The 17825-nt window shown below is 39.8% G+C and overlaps 1 protein-coding gene across 1 annotated transcript in view; it reads left to right on the top strand.

Annotated features, from left to right (window-relative positions):
- SH3RF3 (SH3 domain containing ring finger 3) overlaps positions 1 to 17825 on the top strand; it is a 673946-nt gene that overhangs the window by 389955 nt on the left and 266166 nt on the right. Inside the window, 1 exon segment of the mRNA XM_082246695.1 lies at positions 3031 to 3126. Within this exon segment, the coding sequence (XP_082102821.1) occupies positions 3031 to 3126 (96 nt within the window).

Genomic DNA, 17825 nt, shown 5'->3' with positions numbered 1-17825 from the left:
GTGTCTGGGGGGTCAAAAAAGTGTCCCTGTCAAGTTTCAGCTATGTAGCATGTCCAGAACCCCTAAAAAAAATCATTTTTCTTATAATTTTTTGTAGTGTCTTACCAGCTGTCTTTTTTTCTTGCAGGCATTTAGCGGGCATTTTTTTTAGGCAGGCATGTCATTTTTGGGATTTAGTGTCTGGGTGTCTAAAAAGTGTACCTGTCAACTTTCAGCTCTGTAGCATGTCCAGAACCCCTAAAAAACAGCATTTTTACTATATTTTCTGTAATATGGCTTCTCTGCGGCTGGCTTTTTTTCTTGCAGACATTTTACGGGCATTTTTTGGGTGTCTTTGGAGGCATGTGCTTCTTAAAAATTATAGGAAAAAAGCTCTTTTTTTTTTTTTACGTTTCTGGACAGACAAACAAAGCTATGTGAGACACACAACACTGCACACATGGGAAAAAGGAAATATGTAAAAAAAAAAAACACAGGAAAAGGAAATTAGGTCACAAGACATCAGATTGTGATTGGCCAAATAAAAAGTTGCCTCGCGATTAGGTCGCGTCAAAGTCGCGCTAAGTCGCGCCAAAGTCGCGTCAAAGTCGCGCCAAAGTCGCGTCAAAATCGCGTCAAAGTCGCGCTGGAAGCGACGCTACTTTAGTGGTAGCGGCAGTGTGAACCAGCACTAAAAGAAATCTTTTTTAAAAAAACTCTTGTGCCCGAAATCCCTGTTTCCCAATCCTTCCAAACACATTATACAAAAAATACTGGGCTAACTTTACTGTTTCGTTTTTTTAAATTCATTGAAGTGTATTTTTTCACAAAAAACTGCTTCTGAAAGACCGCTGCGCAAATACAGTGCGATATAAAATATTGCCACGACTGCCAGTTTATTCTCTAGGGTCTCTGTTGAAAAAAAAAAAAACATAAATAAATATATATATATATATATATATATACTTATACACACACACACGCACATTTTTGTAAATATTGTATTATACCTTTTCAGTGTGACAACACTGAAGAAATTACACTTTGCTACAATGTAATGTAGTGAATGTACAGCTTGTATAACAATGTACATTTGCTGTCCCCTCAAAATAGCTCAACACACACAGCCATTAATGTCTAAACCGCTAGCAACAAAAGTGAGTACACCCCTAAGTGAAAATGTCCAAATTGGGCCCAATTAGCCCAATAATTTTTCAGGTGTTTGGAGGCAGGCATTGACATCTGACCAAAAACGCTTGTAATCTGCCAAAAAAAAAAAGCTCATGTACTTTTTTGAGCTTCAGCTGTTTTTCTTCAAATGACAAACGTATGTGAACAGGGGCCATTGAAATGAATGGGATTTTGTTTGTTGGGCGTTTTGAAACCTCAGAGATGAGCATATAGCACTGCCCCTTTGGGGACTGCTGGATAACACACTTTCGGGTCCCCCTGGGTTACCATTAGCAACACTGCCATTCACAATTTAACACTTCAATACTTTAATACTTGGCTCAGTCAATGATCAGTCCAGGGGTATGTAGTTGTTTTTGGTGTTTTATTTTAAATAGGGATGGGAGAAGAGAATAGTGGGATACTCCAAATTAACTATTCACAAGTTGTGAGGACTCCTATCTGATGATGCAGCCAGGCTGCTGCTCCACCTTGCCACTTAGGAAGATTTGGGTTAAAGTCTCTTGCCAGAAGACTTGGTGAACTACATTTTTCTTCGGGACACTGTCCTTAGTATCCCCTTTTTGGACTGGTGACACCCGTCCACTGAGTATTCTACTTTTGGGTTGGCCCTCCTCAGGTCAGGCCCCTGGACATGGCCCCCTGTACTCACGATACTGTTTTTCTTGGGTCTCCAGTGTCTCCCCACTCAGTCAGCTCCTGGAGTTCTGGGTTCAGCCCCGTTCCTCTGGCCATCATGACGACCTCCTGAGGCCACGTGTCACTTCTACAGAGGAGGAGGCAGCCACCACCCTCCCTCCTGGACTCTGCTCTCCAGCCAAAGACCTTGCAGCACACGTGCTCCTGGCTTTTAAACCGGTTTCTGCCAATCACTGAGACTGTATCAAAGCATTTGTACCCATTGGTCAGGTTTCCTCCCACTGTCCAACATGCCTCCCCATTGGACCAGTGTGAAACACTATCTAGACCCAATGAATCACACACTGAGCACACAGAGCAGACCTAACTCACAGATCCTGCTCTCTGGTAGGCAGAAAGCAATATAGATTTGCCTGCTGCTCCTCTGATTGGCAGACAGAGCGAAAAACTATACTCTGTCTCTAGCACCTACCTAAGAGGGTGCTACAAGCATTTTACAAGCTAAAAAACACTCAGGTGTGACAGGGCCTAAGTGGTTAAACTGCCCTCATTTACAGACTGAAGTTCATCCTTTTGATCTAAAAGAACAAACTGATACAATGTTTCTCGTTATCTAAGAGCTGAGCAATGTTGCGATAAACTTTGCCAGCTGCTATTTTTTTTTTGACAGCTGTCAGCTGTGAGCAGAGAACGGCTCTGCACTGAATCATGAAAATGCCAGATTAGTATCGTGAGGGGGTTTGAATCGAGATCACAATTTTTTAACGAATAATTGTATAGCTCTAATATGTAGTGATTTTTATTTTTTTTTTTTAATAATGAAAAATGTTATTGCAAAATAAAAGTGAATGGATCTAAATCCATCCAGATCAGTTTTTATGTTGTTTTGTTATTTTGGATGTTTCAAACATTAACCAAAGCCCCAAACTATGTGATGTCATCTGAATGAAACAAATGAATTCAAACTAATTTGTTATGCTGTTACAATTTATTTTGCATTCATTGATATTCGGTACTATTGTGATTCAAAGATTTAGATATGTCCGAATCTCCAAATAACAAAAATGTTGTCTGAATTTAGATAATGATCGCATATAAATTGCACAGGAATGCACAGCACGTTCCTCTGCAAATCATGGTGTAAACCGGCCTTAAATGTATAATAAAAAAAAAAGGTGATAGATTCTCTTTAAGTGATTCCTGCAATTGTATTTTTTCTAGGATGAAATTCTGACAGTGATTAGACGTGTTGATGATAACTGGGCAGAAGGAATGTTGGGAGACAAGATTGGCATTTTTCCCATTCTCTATGTAGAGGTAAGAGAATAACCGTTATTGTGTCCCTCTGGTTTGGGGACAAGCAAAATCAGACTGGACAAGAATGCTTACATTTACATCAAAGGAAAGTTGGATAGTGTTGAATGAGAGTATCAAATTTTGAGCATTACATGGAGCCAGAGCAAAATGAATGCTGTTTTTAGTCTACACTTTTCCATTACTCATTAGATAAATCACAGGACCATTTGTTCTATGAGGTAGGGTGAGAAATTCACATCAGACAGAAACAGCTCAGGACATCCAAGAGTTTCACTCCCTAAATTCTGTTTCCTATCTCTCTCCTCCATTGCCTTGCTTTTTTGACCAGTGGCTGTGTGCTTAAGTACTGAATGCAAGGAGAAGTACTGTGACACATATCACTTTCACTTCTTCATGCCATCAGTGTCCTGTGTCTGCAAAAGCTAGGTGTTCTCTCTGTCCCATTTGTTTTGGAATTGTTGTCAGCTGCATACATTGAGACTGTCAGGAATGCAGGTGACTGCAACAACACCACAGGAGTTTCTATGGATAGTATAAACAGAAAAGACCTCTCAGCTTTATACAAGATAAAATGATCATTCTTGAATCTTCCATGAAATTCCAACTTTTGTGATTTCAGACCAAATTAACAGGATGTGAAAGTACAGGGCTTTTTTTAGTGGGAACGCAGTGGAACGCCGTTCCGGCACCTTCAGGACTGTCTGTATATAATGGCAAGGGGTGCTAGAGTGTGCTGCAGGGTCTATTGATGCTCGCTGCTGGGGAGATCTATTCTAACTGGAAGGAATCTATTTTTACAGGGAGGTCTATTGCTGCTGAGGAGGTCTATTGTTACTGGTGGGAGACCTATTGTTTCTGGGGGTGGGTCTCATGTTGCTGGGGGGGGGGTTCAGTTATTCAGTTATTGCTGGGAGATATCTACTGTTGAGAGAGGGGTCTATTGTTGCTAGCTGTGGTGAGATCTATTGTTGCTGCTGGGGAATTTTTGCTGGGGGGGACTTTGTTGCGGGTAGTCCATTGTTGTTAATGGGATCTATTGTTGCAAGCTGCAGGGACTCTATTTTACTGCTTTTCCTGTTATCATTAACAAATTCCGTACAAATTACTTAGCACCAGAAAATGATACTTGGTTCTGTATTGTTTAACCACTTCAGGTCTGGAAGGTTTACCCTCCTTCATGATCAAGGCCATTTTTTGCAATACGGCACTGACAATTGCGCGGTCAGGTGATGTTATACCCAAATAAAATTGATGTCCTATTTTTCCCACAAATAGAGCTTTCAGAGCTTGGTGGTATTTGATCACCTCTGCGGTTTTTATTTTTTACGCTATAAAAAAAAGAATGCTGAAAATTTTTGAAAAAGAAAAAAAAACAACAATATTTTCTACTATTTGCTTTAACACATATCCAATAAAAAAATCAAATGTCTTCATTAATTTAGACCAATATGTATTCTGCTACATGTTTTTGGTAAAAAAAATCACAATAAGCGCATATTGATTGGTTTGCGCAAATGTTTTAGCATCTACAAACTATTGGATAGACTTATGGAATTTTTATTTTTTTTATTTTTTTACTAGTAATGGCGGCAGAAACACAAGCTCTCCATCTTCCCCTCTGACAGAAGGGCAATCTGCCTTGTTTACTTAAGCAGACCGCCATTCTGCCTCTCTCGGAAACTATCGCCGGGTGCCGGCCAACTTCGGGTTAGCCGGACCAGCTAAAAGGCCCCCGCTGTGTCCAATCACAGGGTGAGCGGGTCCCTGCTGGTGCGTATGTGTAACCCAGACCTGAAAAAAAAAAAGGATATACAGGTAGTCCTGAAGGGCCATCCTGCCACAGTATATGTGCGTGGGGCGGTCCGGAAGCAGGTAAAAGGCGAGTACTGGTAGGTGGGTAGGTTATTGGGACCAAGGAATGGTGCTCGAAGGTGGGTAGTGGTGGAGAAAAGGGGTGCCTTGGAAAGGGGAATTTTCTGGACCTATTCTATGGGAAAAAAGTCCTGTGAAAGTATATATGGCAATCAAATTCAATATGTGGGGTTACCTTGTTGCCTGACAGATGAATCTGTATACTGCTAATAATGCATGCTATCTCCTAAATCAGACAGCATACTTTAAGCAATGCACCGTGTCAGCGGTAGAATACGTTTTTCTTCTTCTGCAGTATACATAATTGTCCTAACCATGCTTTAACTACAAATATTCCTGTATTTACTTGTATATTAGCACTTTTTTGCTCTTGGGATGTGCAGCATCCAATACGCATATACCTGATGCTGCAAGCTTCATGAAGCCATCCTTAGGATATATTGGCTTAGCATATTATCAGAGAAAATGTATCATACTGTGTTTCCAGAAATGCTAGAGGACAAGAAAATAATTTGCTTGTCATGGCTTTTCCATCAGGATATTCATGCAAAAATGTGTTCAGAATTTACAAAAGCTAATGAGTAGTGCATTGCTTTAATAGATCATTGCAGTAATTCCTGCTTAAGTTATACTGAAAGCTTGACAACATACTTATTAGACAAATGTATTATTGTTGCAGCGGCAGACTGATTTCATCATTAGGTTTTAAGATTAACTCCCTCTCTTCAATCAGTAGTTTTCTGCACCAAGGTCTCTGTGCTGGTAAATCCCAACGTAAGACCAGTAGCTCTTGGCATAGATAACCGCTAGACTAGCTAAGCGAGGTTCTGCAAGGATTCATTTATTCATAGGTATTAGGTTAGGGGTTTAAAATAAAGCTAGGATTGTCTTGTAGTAGGTATGTCAAATTTAACAGTGGGTCAAAAATGAATGGAATTCTTCATAGGGGCCAGATTATGTCTACTGAGGGCCACACCTACCTAATCCCATAAAAAGTATTAGAGTTCTTTTGTATATATCATTATAGCATGAATCAAATTTACAACTACACAGGGGCTTTAAAACATTTACCAAAGTACAGAGCTCCAAAATGCCTTTTTTTTAAATTCTTAAACCTCTGAGGGCCATAAACAGGGAGTGAAAGATGAATAAATTACAAAAAATACCAGTTTGGTATTGATGAGGAAAAGGGAAGCAGCCATTTTATTTATCAAACATTTATTTATGATTATGAAACATGGATTTATGATTAAGCAGATATATTGGATGTATATGTTGTGAGAAGTCGTATTGTATAACAGCTGTTGTATTCAAAAGCCATTTATAGCTCCTGCTATCTCGACCCTTGAAGACCCGTTTAGCCAACAAGCTTTGGAGGTGACACATCTATGTTAAATGTCCATCTGCATATCAAAGGATGTCACCAAAGACTGTCACCAAAGACTTTAAAGTGACTTTAAAGAAACAAGATAGCTAGGTTCCACCCACTTTAGAATGTATAAATTGTATTAAGGGCCCTAGCCAGTTAGAGTAATGTTTATCAAATCAACAGAATGTATGTACTGAATTGCTCTCCAAACATGTACCTACATGTTTGTCTAAATAAATATCATTTTCAATCTGGCTTCAAAAGTCAAAATGTTACTGAAACCCATATGTTTTGGGAATTCCCCTACAGTATATTGTACCTGTGTTACTGTCGGCAGAAAGGGTTTAAGATTAGCTCAAGGCATGTGATCAGAATAAAATGTTAGAGTCAATTTAAAATTTTTAGGGTTTTTTAAAATAAAATATGTAAGTAGGTGAGCCATCTCTCTGGGGTAAAGAGTGGGTGGAACTGGTAAAATAATTTTTTGTTAAAGGTGAACATGTATTTTAAAGTGGATGCAAACCTCAGGCATAAAAACTGAACACATCCCACTATAGTGTGTACTCACCTGAATCCAAAACACAGAGTCTGGCCCCTCTCTGATCTAATATGCGCATGATTCACTAATAGATTAGGCTGACATCTCAGCCTCCTGGAAAACATCCCCACCTTCTCTCCACCAGCACAAATAGTAGTTGACTTATACCCTCAGCTCTGTGTGTTTCTCTGAGTCTTTAAAGAGGGGGGGGGGGTGTCATGTTCCTCCATTCATCTCTCAGATTACCCTCAGCTCTGTGCTCTAGCTCTGAAGTGTTTGTGTTGTCAAATCCTTGCCTCCAGCTTTCTGCTGCTGAGAATAAATAATTTCATCTGTGTTTTGTAGAAGGCTGTACAGGACAGTTAGCTGCAGATAAACAGGTACAACTTTTGTAGGAGGATTTGTTTAATCTTGTGTATCACTTAGGCCCCTTTCACACTAGTGCGACTTGTCCCAAGATTTTGGACCGCAAAATCGCATGACAAGTCGTTTTCCATTATTTTCAATGAGCCCCATTCATATCAGTACGTTTTGAAGTCGCACCGACTTCAAAGTAGTTCCTGCACTACTTTGCCACGATTTGATTGCGTTTTGAGCCATAGCCATTGCTTTCAAAATCGCGTCAAAATCGCGGCAAAATCGCGGCAAAGTCACGTCAAAATCGCGCCGCAAAATCGCTGCAAAGTGTGAAAGGGGCCTTAGGGCTAATCACTTCACTGGCTAAATGTAAGGGTTTACAACCACTTAAACTTCTTGGGGAAAGATTAAAATAAAAATTAGACTGTCACAAGACAAGTTCACTATAACCAATAATAAAAACTGCAGAAAAAACATTTCTGTAGCATCATGCAGATCTCATTTTTTTCTGTAAAGATCAACATTGTACAAATCACAGCCCACCGTACTTCTTAAATCTGTGGTTTGCTCACGAGGTAGTAGGGATGGGGTATAGCTTGATTTTTGTGGGATTTACCTCAAAATTAAAAGTTTATATCTCTGGATCTACTGGTTTTATGTGTGTTTTTGAGCAGGTAACCTCTTTTTTTTATCATATGCTTAGTTTGAAATGTCCAGGTGTATGACAGTGCCATTTAGAGGGGCCATTTTAGGTGATAAGGTAAATGGGAAAACAAATTAAAAGTCAGCAGCTACAAATACTGTAGCTACTGGCTTCTAATTTAAGACTCCATTCACACCTGAGCGTATTGTTTTCAGGCGTTTTTTTGTGGGCATTTTTTCAGGCATTTTTTTCAGGCGTTTTACGGGTGTTTTTTTCAGGCATTTTTTTCAGGCGTTTTTGGAGGCAATCATTGACATCTAACAAAAACGCTGGTAATCAGCCCAAAAAGAAGCTCCTGTACTTTTTTCAGCTACAGGCGTTTTGCTTCAGGGGACAAAACGCTCAGATGTGAACAGGGGCTATTGAAATAAATGGGATTTTGATTGTTGGGCATTTTGGATTTTCACAGATGAGCGTTTTATGAGCTGAAAAACGCTCAGGTGTGAACAGGGCCTTAGGACACTTAACTGTCCAGGTATCCCGCGATGTCGGCACCCCAGCCGATTTTCGGATTGGCTCTCGGGTGCTGCTGCCACCATTCGTGGTAAGGGAAACCAGTAGTGAAGCCCTTCGGCTTCACAGCCAGTACCCTACTGCACAAGTGAAGCGCCCTGTGCTTTCTAATTAGCCCAGTGGTGGAGGATGGAGGAGGACTTCTGAGGGACCTCGCCACGACAGAGTCCCACGAAAGTCAGGATGGGTACCTGTCAAAAACAGGTACCCATTCCCCCCTCCCCCCTGAAAGGTGCCAAATGTGGCACCGGAGGGGGATGGGCAGAAAGATAAGTAGAGCTTCCACTTTTGGGTGGGAATCCGCTTTAAATGTAAGGGTTTGTCACTTGTCTTGTTTACTGTTCATCAACGAAAGTGGAAGTAAAAGAAAATCCCAAATCGTGGGTTTCCCCAGAACAGGAATCGAGAGGAAATCTTCCATTGGCAATACTTTTGGCAGAGTTTCCTTTCACTTCCTGTTTTTTCTATGGGACAGGAAGTGAAGCGAAATCTCCCCATTGGGACACAGATGTCCCTTACTCTATTTAAAAAAAAACAAAGGTTCTACTACAAGAACACTTTGCTGAACTGTTGTATTCTGACTTTTCTAACTATTTTTTTTGGTGTTCAAGCCCCACTCTGAGAGTACTATATAAAAAAACCTGATGTAAAGCCCCACATAATAAAATAATCTGGGAAGGCAAATGAGAAAACCAGAGATAACTTAGTGACCGCATCCCTAATGTATATGTTTTAATGAAGGCATTTGAATGATCAGAGATAATTCCAAAAATTGAAGTGAGAAGCAAAGACAAGTGGAAGGCTTGCAGACACTGGCAGTAGATACAAGTGCTTACTGAAAGACCTGTAAGTAGCTAAAGCTGGTCATAGACAGGTTGCAGGAAAGAAAATTGCTCCATTCCCCCATCAACACTGAATGCCTCCCAGGAAGCTATTGTATTCTCCTGGGGGGGAGGCAGAGGGAACCATCCCTGCTGGAAGAACACACTGATTATTTCTAGCGGCTAAAGCTGCTGGCAATATCCGCATGAAAAATCCAATGGGCTGGTTGTACCCAAGTTGATCGATGAACTTGGGTAAAATCAGCCTGCCCATACTTGGTTCGAATCTCGGCCGCTCCCTGCTGAACCGGTCGAGATTCAAACCGTCAATAGGCGGCTTAAATGCTGTGAAATCTAGGAGAATTTGGAGATGAAGGTTTTACCTTTGTTCAACTTTTGTTACATCTTAATGTTGCTGAAGTCTTGCAGCCCCTTCACATTCTGTCTTTGTCCACACGCATTTCAGTAAAAACAGGCTGCATGTGTTTTTTTACAGGGAATATTTCCTGATTGTAGCTGTCTTTCCGCAAGTTTTTTTTTTTTTAAAGTTCTGTGAAAATAGAAGTTCGCTCTGTTTCAAGCCTCCCACACCCAACATCAAATGACCTGCAAAGGTGATTTAAATTAAAGCTTATACTAAAAGACAGAAAAAAAATACTTATCAAGGAAGAATATAAGCTTCCTTATTTTCTAATAGTTGGGGTCTTTTCCCTTTTTTTTTTTGGTTTGTACATTTTAGCTTGGGTGATTAGAGCACACCAAGCAGTTGTTGCCTGGTGTGCATACTCTAATCTGATATGATCTTATTGAATGGATTAGTCCCCTTCTAATGTGCATATGATACATGCTCTTGGATAGACAGAAGCTGCCCGGTCTTTGGGCGGTAGCCGCATGAACTCATTCGGGTGCGGCAAGATAGGCCGGAACCCCATGTACACACCCCTGTGTGGGGGAGGTACTAGGTCTAATTGCACCCTGTTCAAGTGGTCATTGTTAGTATATTAGGCATGAGCACAGACATGTCCTGTAGGCTCTGAGGAAGCCATTTCCAGCCACTGAGGATGGTACATCTTCTGTTTTTGACGCTGACGGCAACTCAGTATTGTGATATGCATTTACCAAGAACTCGTTTGTGAGTATTTTTATTCCTAAATTAAATAAAGCCTTTTATGGAGGATAATGCGCTAGGCCGGTGCACCCTTGTGTTTGTCCTTTGATTACAGTTGTTGCTTACTGTCTGTTCAAAAGCTGCCTTGTTTTTAGCATCTTACTGCTTTCTTTGGAAAAAAAAAAATTAAAAGCACTGTACATCCAAAGCACTGCACACCATCACACCAGGTGCACTGCCATCCCCTGCCCTATGCCTATATACTCAAAAAGCATTTGATAATTTCTTACTTAAACTCAGGGCTTGTTTTCTCAGAAAATAGGTGCAGAAACTCCACCACGCCCTATGCCTATATACTCAAAAAGCATTTGATGATTTCTTACTTAAACTCAAGGCTTGTTTTCTCAGAAAATAGGTGCAGGAACTCAACCAAGACCCCCAACCCCCCCCCCCCCCAATGCACACACCCTCCAAACTGCATCAAAGAGTGGCTGTGGTAAAATTTCACTAACAGTGGGAGGATCTTAAAGGGGTGCTAAATGCCAGGAGTGCATTAGATACCAAGTTAAGAGTTGGGGTGGCGGGTTACACACAGAGTGCAGAGTTCAGGGGTGTGCTACATGCAGAATTTGGGGGTGCGTTATGTACATAGCATAGAATTCAGGAGTGCACTGAATACAGACTGCAGAGTTCAGCCTTCTTCCACAGCTGCATCCCCTATCCACATCTTACTTTCACCCCTCTTCAACTGTGACCTCTGCATGCAACCCCACCTCCACTACCCCATCTTCTCCACCCTTCCTCCTAAAAGCTTTACCATCTTCCACATCCACATCTTACTTTTGATTCTTTATTAAGCTGAAGCACTCAGCTGGCTCTATTACCTCCCTGTACACTGTAGGGGGCTCCACTTCTCTCACTTGTAGGGAAAACATCCAGCAGGGGTGTAGGCATCTGCATTGCACCCCGGGCACCTGCATCCCCCTTTTCCCCATCCTGCACTTAGTATGAGCTGTTCAGGAGATCAGATTTGTGGGAGCTGTTGGTAGACAAGCTGTCACTTGTAAATACTGAAGCCGGACTTCTGTATTTACAAGTGATAGTGGTGAGCGGGGAGATGAGGGCCTGAGCCAGAGGTGGTTCCACCAAGTTCCAGCTGAAAAAAAACCCTGCTTAAACTTATATAAATAAGTGTATTGATTTGTCGGTAACCTCTGCACTGGGTGTTTGGTAGTCCTCTGCAATCTAAGTCTGAATCATTTTAATAAAACTTAGCTTCTCAGTCATAAATTGCACCTGCTACACTGAAGGCCTTCTCTGACATAACACATTCAGCAGAGCAGGCTGGTACTTCAAGTGCATATTGAGCCACTTGCAGCCAGTGGTACATCCTTCACACCTAGTAGTCATTCATATTATCATTTGTAAGCATTTTAGATACCCTTTTTTGTTTTTACGTGGAAAGATGTCCTTGACCTGGTCAAGCAAACACATTTCCCCTTCTCCACGTGACAGTGTTCAAGTCTGGTGTTTGGCCGCTCAGGCCCAAGCAGTGTCACGTGGGAGGTTTTACTGGTTTCTCTCAATACAAGGATGACCCACTCTGTTACAGCAGTGGAGCAGGGAGACAATGAGGTAGAGTGGATTAATGAGCATTTGTTGCTGGAGGGCTATCAAGAAACACTCCCGAGAGTTTGTAAAGTGACAGTGGCTCTTTACATATATAATTGATTTGTACATCTGTTCATTGGCCATTATTAAAATTAGAGTAAAACTTTGAATTGAGAGCGTTTTGCAAGACAAGCAAAATTTTTTATAAATTTTTGACCTGATAAACAAGTGATGTCTTGGTATACAAGTAGCGTCATGTCACAACTGAGTATAAAAGTGAAAAGAGGTGCCTCTAAGTGTAGCAATATGGTTACATTTAATGAAGGTACAACATTTATCAACTCACAGGGTTGATGATTAAAACAGGAACATAAGTAAGTATGCAGGCATTCACGGTAAAGCTGGCCACATAGACTGTCCTCCGTACCATCATCAACGTCATGTCTTCCACCCTGCGCTCCACAAGTGCTTCAAGCCTCGCTTTCGGATCGCTCTACTGCAGAGTTTTCCCGGTCATGACTGCAGACTGACGGCGGTGGGAGCCGGTGGTGCGGAGGATGGTCTATGTGAACAGCTTTACCCCAGTTGCATGCATACTTAGATGTGCCTCTTTCATTCATCAACCATGATGGTTGCTAAATGTTGTACCTTCATTATATGTAACCATATTGCTACACTTAGAGGCGCCTCTTTTCTCTTTTATACTCTGTGGCTCCCGCTGGATTTTGCTTCTAATAACATAACTTATCCCATTGCTATAATCTTTTTATATGTACTATAAACTCAAGGACTTATAAATAAATGGTTGTGGAACAAATCATCTGAGTTTCCATTATTTTTTATGGGGAAATTTGCTTTGATATAAGAGTGCTTTGGATTGCAAGCACGTTTCCGGAACGAATTATGTTCGTAATCCAAGATTTTACTATATTAGTAATATTTCCTTTACATCTACATATGTAAAATAAGTAACCAGGGATACTCACTTTCTCCAACTGTATTTTATCATATTTACACTTATAAAGAAAATGCTTCTTCAGTGAGTTACAAAGGGCTCAAATGTTAATGGCGTAACTTGCAGTAATTCTAAGACATATGCTGATTATATACTGTTAGTTCTTACACATTTTATCTCTGCTAAAAAATTCAAAAATTGTGCATTTAATAATGTAAATTAAATGTATCCAAGGCAGGAGATTTGTATATAAATACCCCTCAGAAATGTAGACATATATGTATATTTTTAATAAGCCTTTGGATCTTATAAATGACATTTCATTCTCCTTCTCAAAAATGTTAAAGGTTTATTGGATGTCAGATACACCCTTTACAGGTTTCTACATGTTGACATGTATAACTTAGAACTAAAATTATTGATTATAAAATCGATGACTTCTTTTCATCTACACCTAAATATTGGCATTTAGAAAGAGTATGAAAAGTATCTCTTGCAGAACTTGATTTATGATGCAGTCTTTACAAAGTAACTGCTTAGCAGAATTCAGTCACAAAACAAAGTTGCAACTTATTTCCATCAATTTTATATACAAGTCTGTGGTGTTGCAACAACAGTAATGGTACATTTTCCATTTTACGATATTGCTGTTGTAAAAAACATTCTCATTGGAGGAAATTATACTCCATATAGGTACTAATAATAGTACTGATATACAGTATATGTACACCCTGTTTTCTTTAGCTGAAAAATGTATTACAATATTTCTAACACTGACAAAAAAAAAAAAAAATCAGTCTTGATTTTTATCAGAGGATAAAGCTTCATTAGAAAGCATTTACTCAAATTCCATGCATAAATAATTTTGATATATTTTGATCTGGTTTTCTTTTTTTATTGTGAACCTTAGCTTGTTTATAACCCAACATCAGTCCTTTGCGTCAGTAAGCGCCACCTTGTACTTCAGCTAATGTGTTCAATGGATATGCTAGACATGTTTTCATCTTGTTATTTAGTGATGTATCTAGTCCAATAATGGTGCCAATGGAGTTACGTTTGCTATATTTTCCTTTTTTTCTGTAAACCTTACAAAAAACAGAGACACTGCAATGAATTTAACTCAACCCTATTGACCTAGAAAATGGGTGCAGCTAGTGGAGTCAGAGTGAAGCTGGAACTACTACAATACTTGTTCCAAGTCAGTGGGGTTGATTTACTAAAGGATAAAAAAGGGCAGAACATGTTTATTTAACCTATTGATCAAAGTAGACTGTACTGATTTATTTACCCCAACACTTGTGGGGGGAGAGGGGTAATTATTGTTTAAAAAAAAAAATAAAGTTACTTGCAAATATAAAGGTCAAGCACCTAGGGGTGTCTACGCATAACTGTAGCAGGTTTCACTGCTTCTGCGTCAGGCCTCTCTGAAGAGACAAAGCTCCAGCACTTCTAATGGGCTATCTCACTGACCAAAAGGAATGTGTAAAAGCTTTTTTTTGTTTTTTTATAACAAAAAAAACGGAATTTTGCCTTACCTTCTCACCTTTTACCTTCTTTAGTATTTTTTAGTATATCAACCCCAAAAAACAATTGAAGTCACTGGATCAACATTTGCTTTAAATACAGAATATACAAAGAAATTATCTCATGATGTTTCTAAGAAATTACCTTTTATAATAAATTAACTTAGTTCTGTTTGCTTGCTATAGTGCATGCAGTTGAGGTCACTGTTGGATGAAAGTATGCCATCGGCCATGCTGTCTTAACAGTCAGTAGGATTTAGCTGATAAAGCAAGAAAAATTCCTAAAGAGCAACAGCCCATAGAAACTAGTCATGGGTCTCCTTTCTGAGGACTGGAGTAAACTGACGTCTGGTTGCTCTTGGTTGTAACCTCAACATCATAGCTGTCCTATGAACTTAGTTAAAGCTGAAGAAAACTCATCGATGTAAGTTTAGAAAAGTTACATTCCCCACACATGCCGGGAATGTAAATGACACATTTGCTTGTGCTCTCAACCAAACTGTCAAACCATCCAATGGCTGGTGTCATAACTGATCACATGTGCAGCTTCATGGCAGTTGAAGGTTAAACAGAGGTTAAGATGGCAGCTTCCATGGCTGAAAACGATGGGAGGGTTTACTTCCACTTAAAGTAATTCTAATAGTAGTATCAGTGTGATATATTTAGAACAACTGCAGGTGAAGAATTAAACAGGATTTTCCTCTAAGATGCTCATACAAGACCAGTAGCCACAGGAACGTAGGCAGGCCTACAGATTATTTATCACCAAATGCCATCTTGTAAGGAGGTATCTTTTTCAACGAATGTAGCTAGTTGGATTTGGTATTCTTTACTTAAAGCGGAGTTCCAGCCTTTTCACTCACCTGTCCCACGGTCCAGCGATGCGGCTGCCCGAAGCCTCGATCCTCTTCCCTCTGGTCTCGGCGGCGCCGGAATCACTGGTGTGGGCACCCGGCTGTGACAGTTTGTGGCTTCACAGCGGGGTACGCACTGCGCATGCACGAGTTGCGCTGCGCGTCTTGATTGGCCGGCAATCTTCTGGGACCTCTGATGTGTCCCAGAAGATTGCAGGGAGGGAGGGGGAGAGGAGAACTTCCGTTCAGGGAGCTGCGGCACTCCGAGCGGAAGTGGGAGCGGGTACCTGTCAAAACTAGGTGAAAAAAAAAATGACATGCCAAATGTGGCATGTCAGGGGGTTATTACTACCTAAAACGGAAGTTCCACTTTTGGGTGGAACTCCGCTTTAATCTGGAGTCACACAAGCAATACATTTAAAGTTGGAAAAATACCTTGTATAACCAGCAGCAAATCTAATCATCGTGAAAAATTGAAATGTCAATGCATTAAAAATATGCTACAGTATCATTGAAATAAAAAAATTGTTTCTCATTATCTGAAATCAATACTTTTTCTACATTTTCACATAGTACCTAGTAAATATTTAATTTGTTTTAAAATTAATTCGGTAGTGAGATACATCAAGACAACTCGTATATTAACAATTTCTATTGAGTATAACTTTTTCAGCTTTTTATATTTTCTCCCGTCTCATGAATCACCATGCTTCTGAGGCTCACAGAGTTACTAAAGGAGTAATGTATTTATAATGGATTGTGTTCCCTTCATATAGTCTGTCCAGTTCCAGGGAAATTAAAAGAAACCAACATTGCAATCATTTAGTGAATCAGCCCCAGGGTCTCGTATGCCCTATGTCTTTAGTTAGTGTTAATCACTACAACTACCATTTTATCAAAAAGAAGATTAAAATCCATTCTGCTCAATATACACCAACCTGTCATGTATGTTGTTGAGGAAAAAAAAGACCACTTGTAGATTGTGAAACAAACCCTCAGGCACAATGACCCTGGTGCATGGTTGCTGTAGTCTTTCAAGGATATTTCCACCTCCGCATTGTCTCTGTAGAATTAGAATTGCCTGTAATAACTGTCAGTCAGAGAGAGCACTGCTGGCAATTTCAGGTGTCACAGGACTTGATTCTTTTAGCACAGATAATACATTTAGGGCTGGACATGATAGACGTGGTAATTGCAGTTTAATGTTCAGTGGTTTCTCTTGTTAGAAACTTAGAGGCAAGCAACAATACCCAGCATTCCTTCTTACTAGTATCAATTTTTATTGCTCTGAAGTGAGAATTTTCCTTTTCAATGTTTTTTACTGTCCTCGCAAGTCAAAGGAAAGTGATGCAATTGCTTTAATAAAGCAAGAAACAGCAATCCAAAGATATCGATAAGTAAGGCACCTCCAATTTCACCTGCTATGACTTCACTTGACTGTTGTCCTATTTTCTTTTGTGCTAAAAAACTGTCTTACTACCTGGGACAGATATTCAATTAGGCACAATAGGCTTGTACATACTATATAGGCAGAAGAGGCAAAATGGCAGCTTTTTCCTGTGTGATTCCACACATTTCCTTTGTGATCATTAGGAAACATATTGTCATCTTAAAAAATGTTTTTTTTTTTTTACATATTTTTAGGTAAGTCATGTCCAATAAAACAAGAAAAGGTTCCATGCAAAAGGGGGGATACTAGCAATAGGGTTTGCTATGTGTGAAAAAGTTTTTGTGCCTGTAGGCTCCAGTGATAGAAATTTGTTCCTTCTCCCCATACATACTGATTACATTCATAGGGTTAATTAAAATCAGAATAAAGGATATATATATATATATATATATACACAGTATCTCTCTCTCTCTTTCTCTCTCTCTCTCTCTCTATATATATATATATAGACAGCTATATATATATATATATATATATATATATATATATATATTTATTTATATATACAGTATATATATATATATATATATATATATATATATATATATATATACTGTATATAAATTAGCTTTTAAATAAAAATTAAGTTATACTTAGCTGCTCTTTTCAGTCGTATTGCACAGAGCGGTCGCTTACTTCCTCTTTTTCAGTCCCTCCGACACTGTCCGCTTCTTCTTCTTCCAAGTGCCCCCTCAGAAACTGTGTTGCTATGGGGGCACCCATGCAGGCGTGCTTCTGAGCTGGGCTTTTGTACATCCATTGACACAAACAGCACCGTTAACCCATGCCCCGCACCCTCCTCACAGGAGTTTGACTGACATTGCCTATTGCTCCCACTGCTTACAAACTCTTACAAACTCTTGTGATACCAAGGAATGGAGCTGAAACAGATTGGTGAGAGGAGCCATGTATATTTCTAGGGGTTGGGGGAGAAAAGGTAGCGGGGTGCTTTTTACCTTAAAGTGTTACTAAACCCACAATAGTAAAATCAGTCTGTATATGCAGTAAAGCATGATTGTTATACT

Source organism: Pelophylax lessonae (assembly GCF_965119305.1).
Source record: "Pelophylax lessonae genome assembly, chromosome: 2".
In the NCBI taxonomy this organism is placed as follows: domain Eukaryota; kingdom Metazoa; phylum Chordata; class Amphibia; order Anura; family Ranidae; genus Pelophylax; species Pelophylax lessonae.
This window is presented reverse-complemented; position numbering and strand designations above follow the sequence as displayed.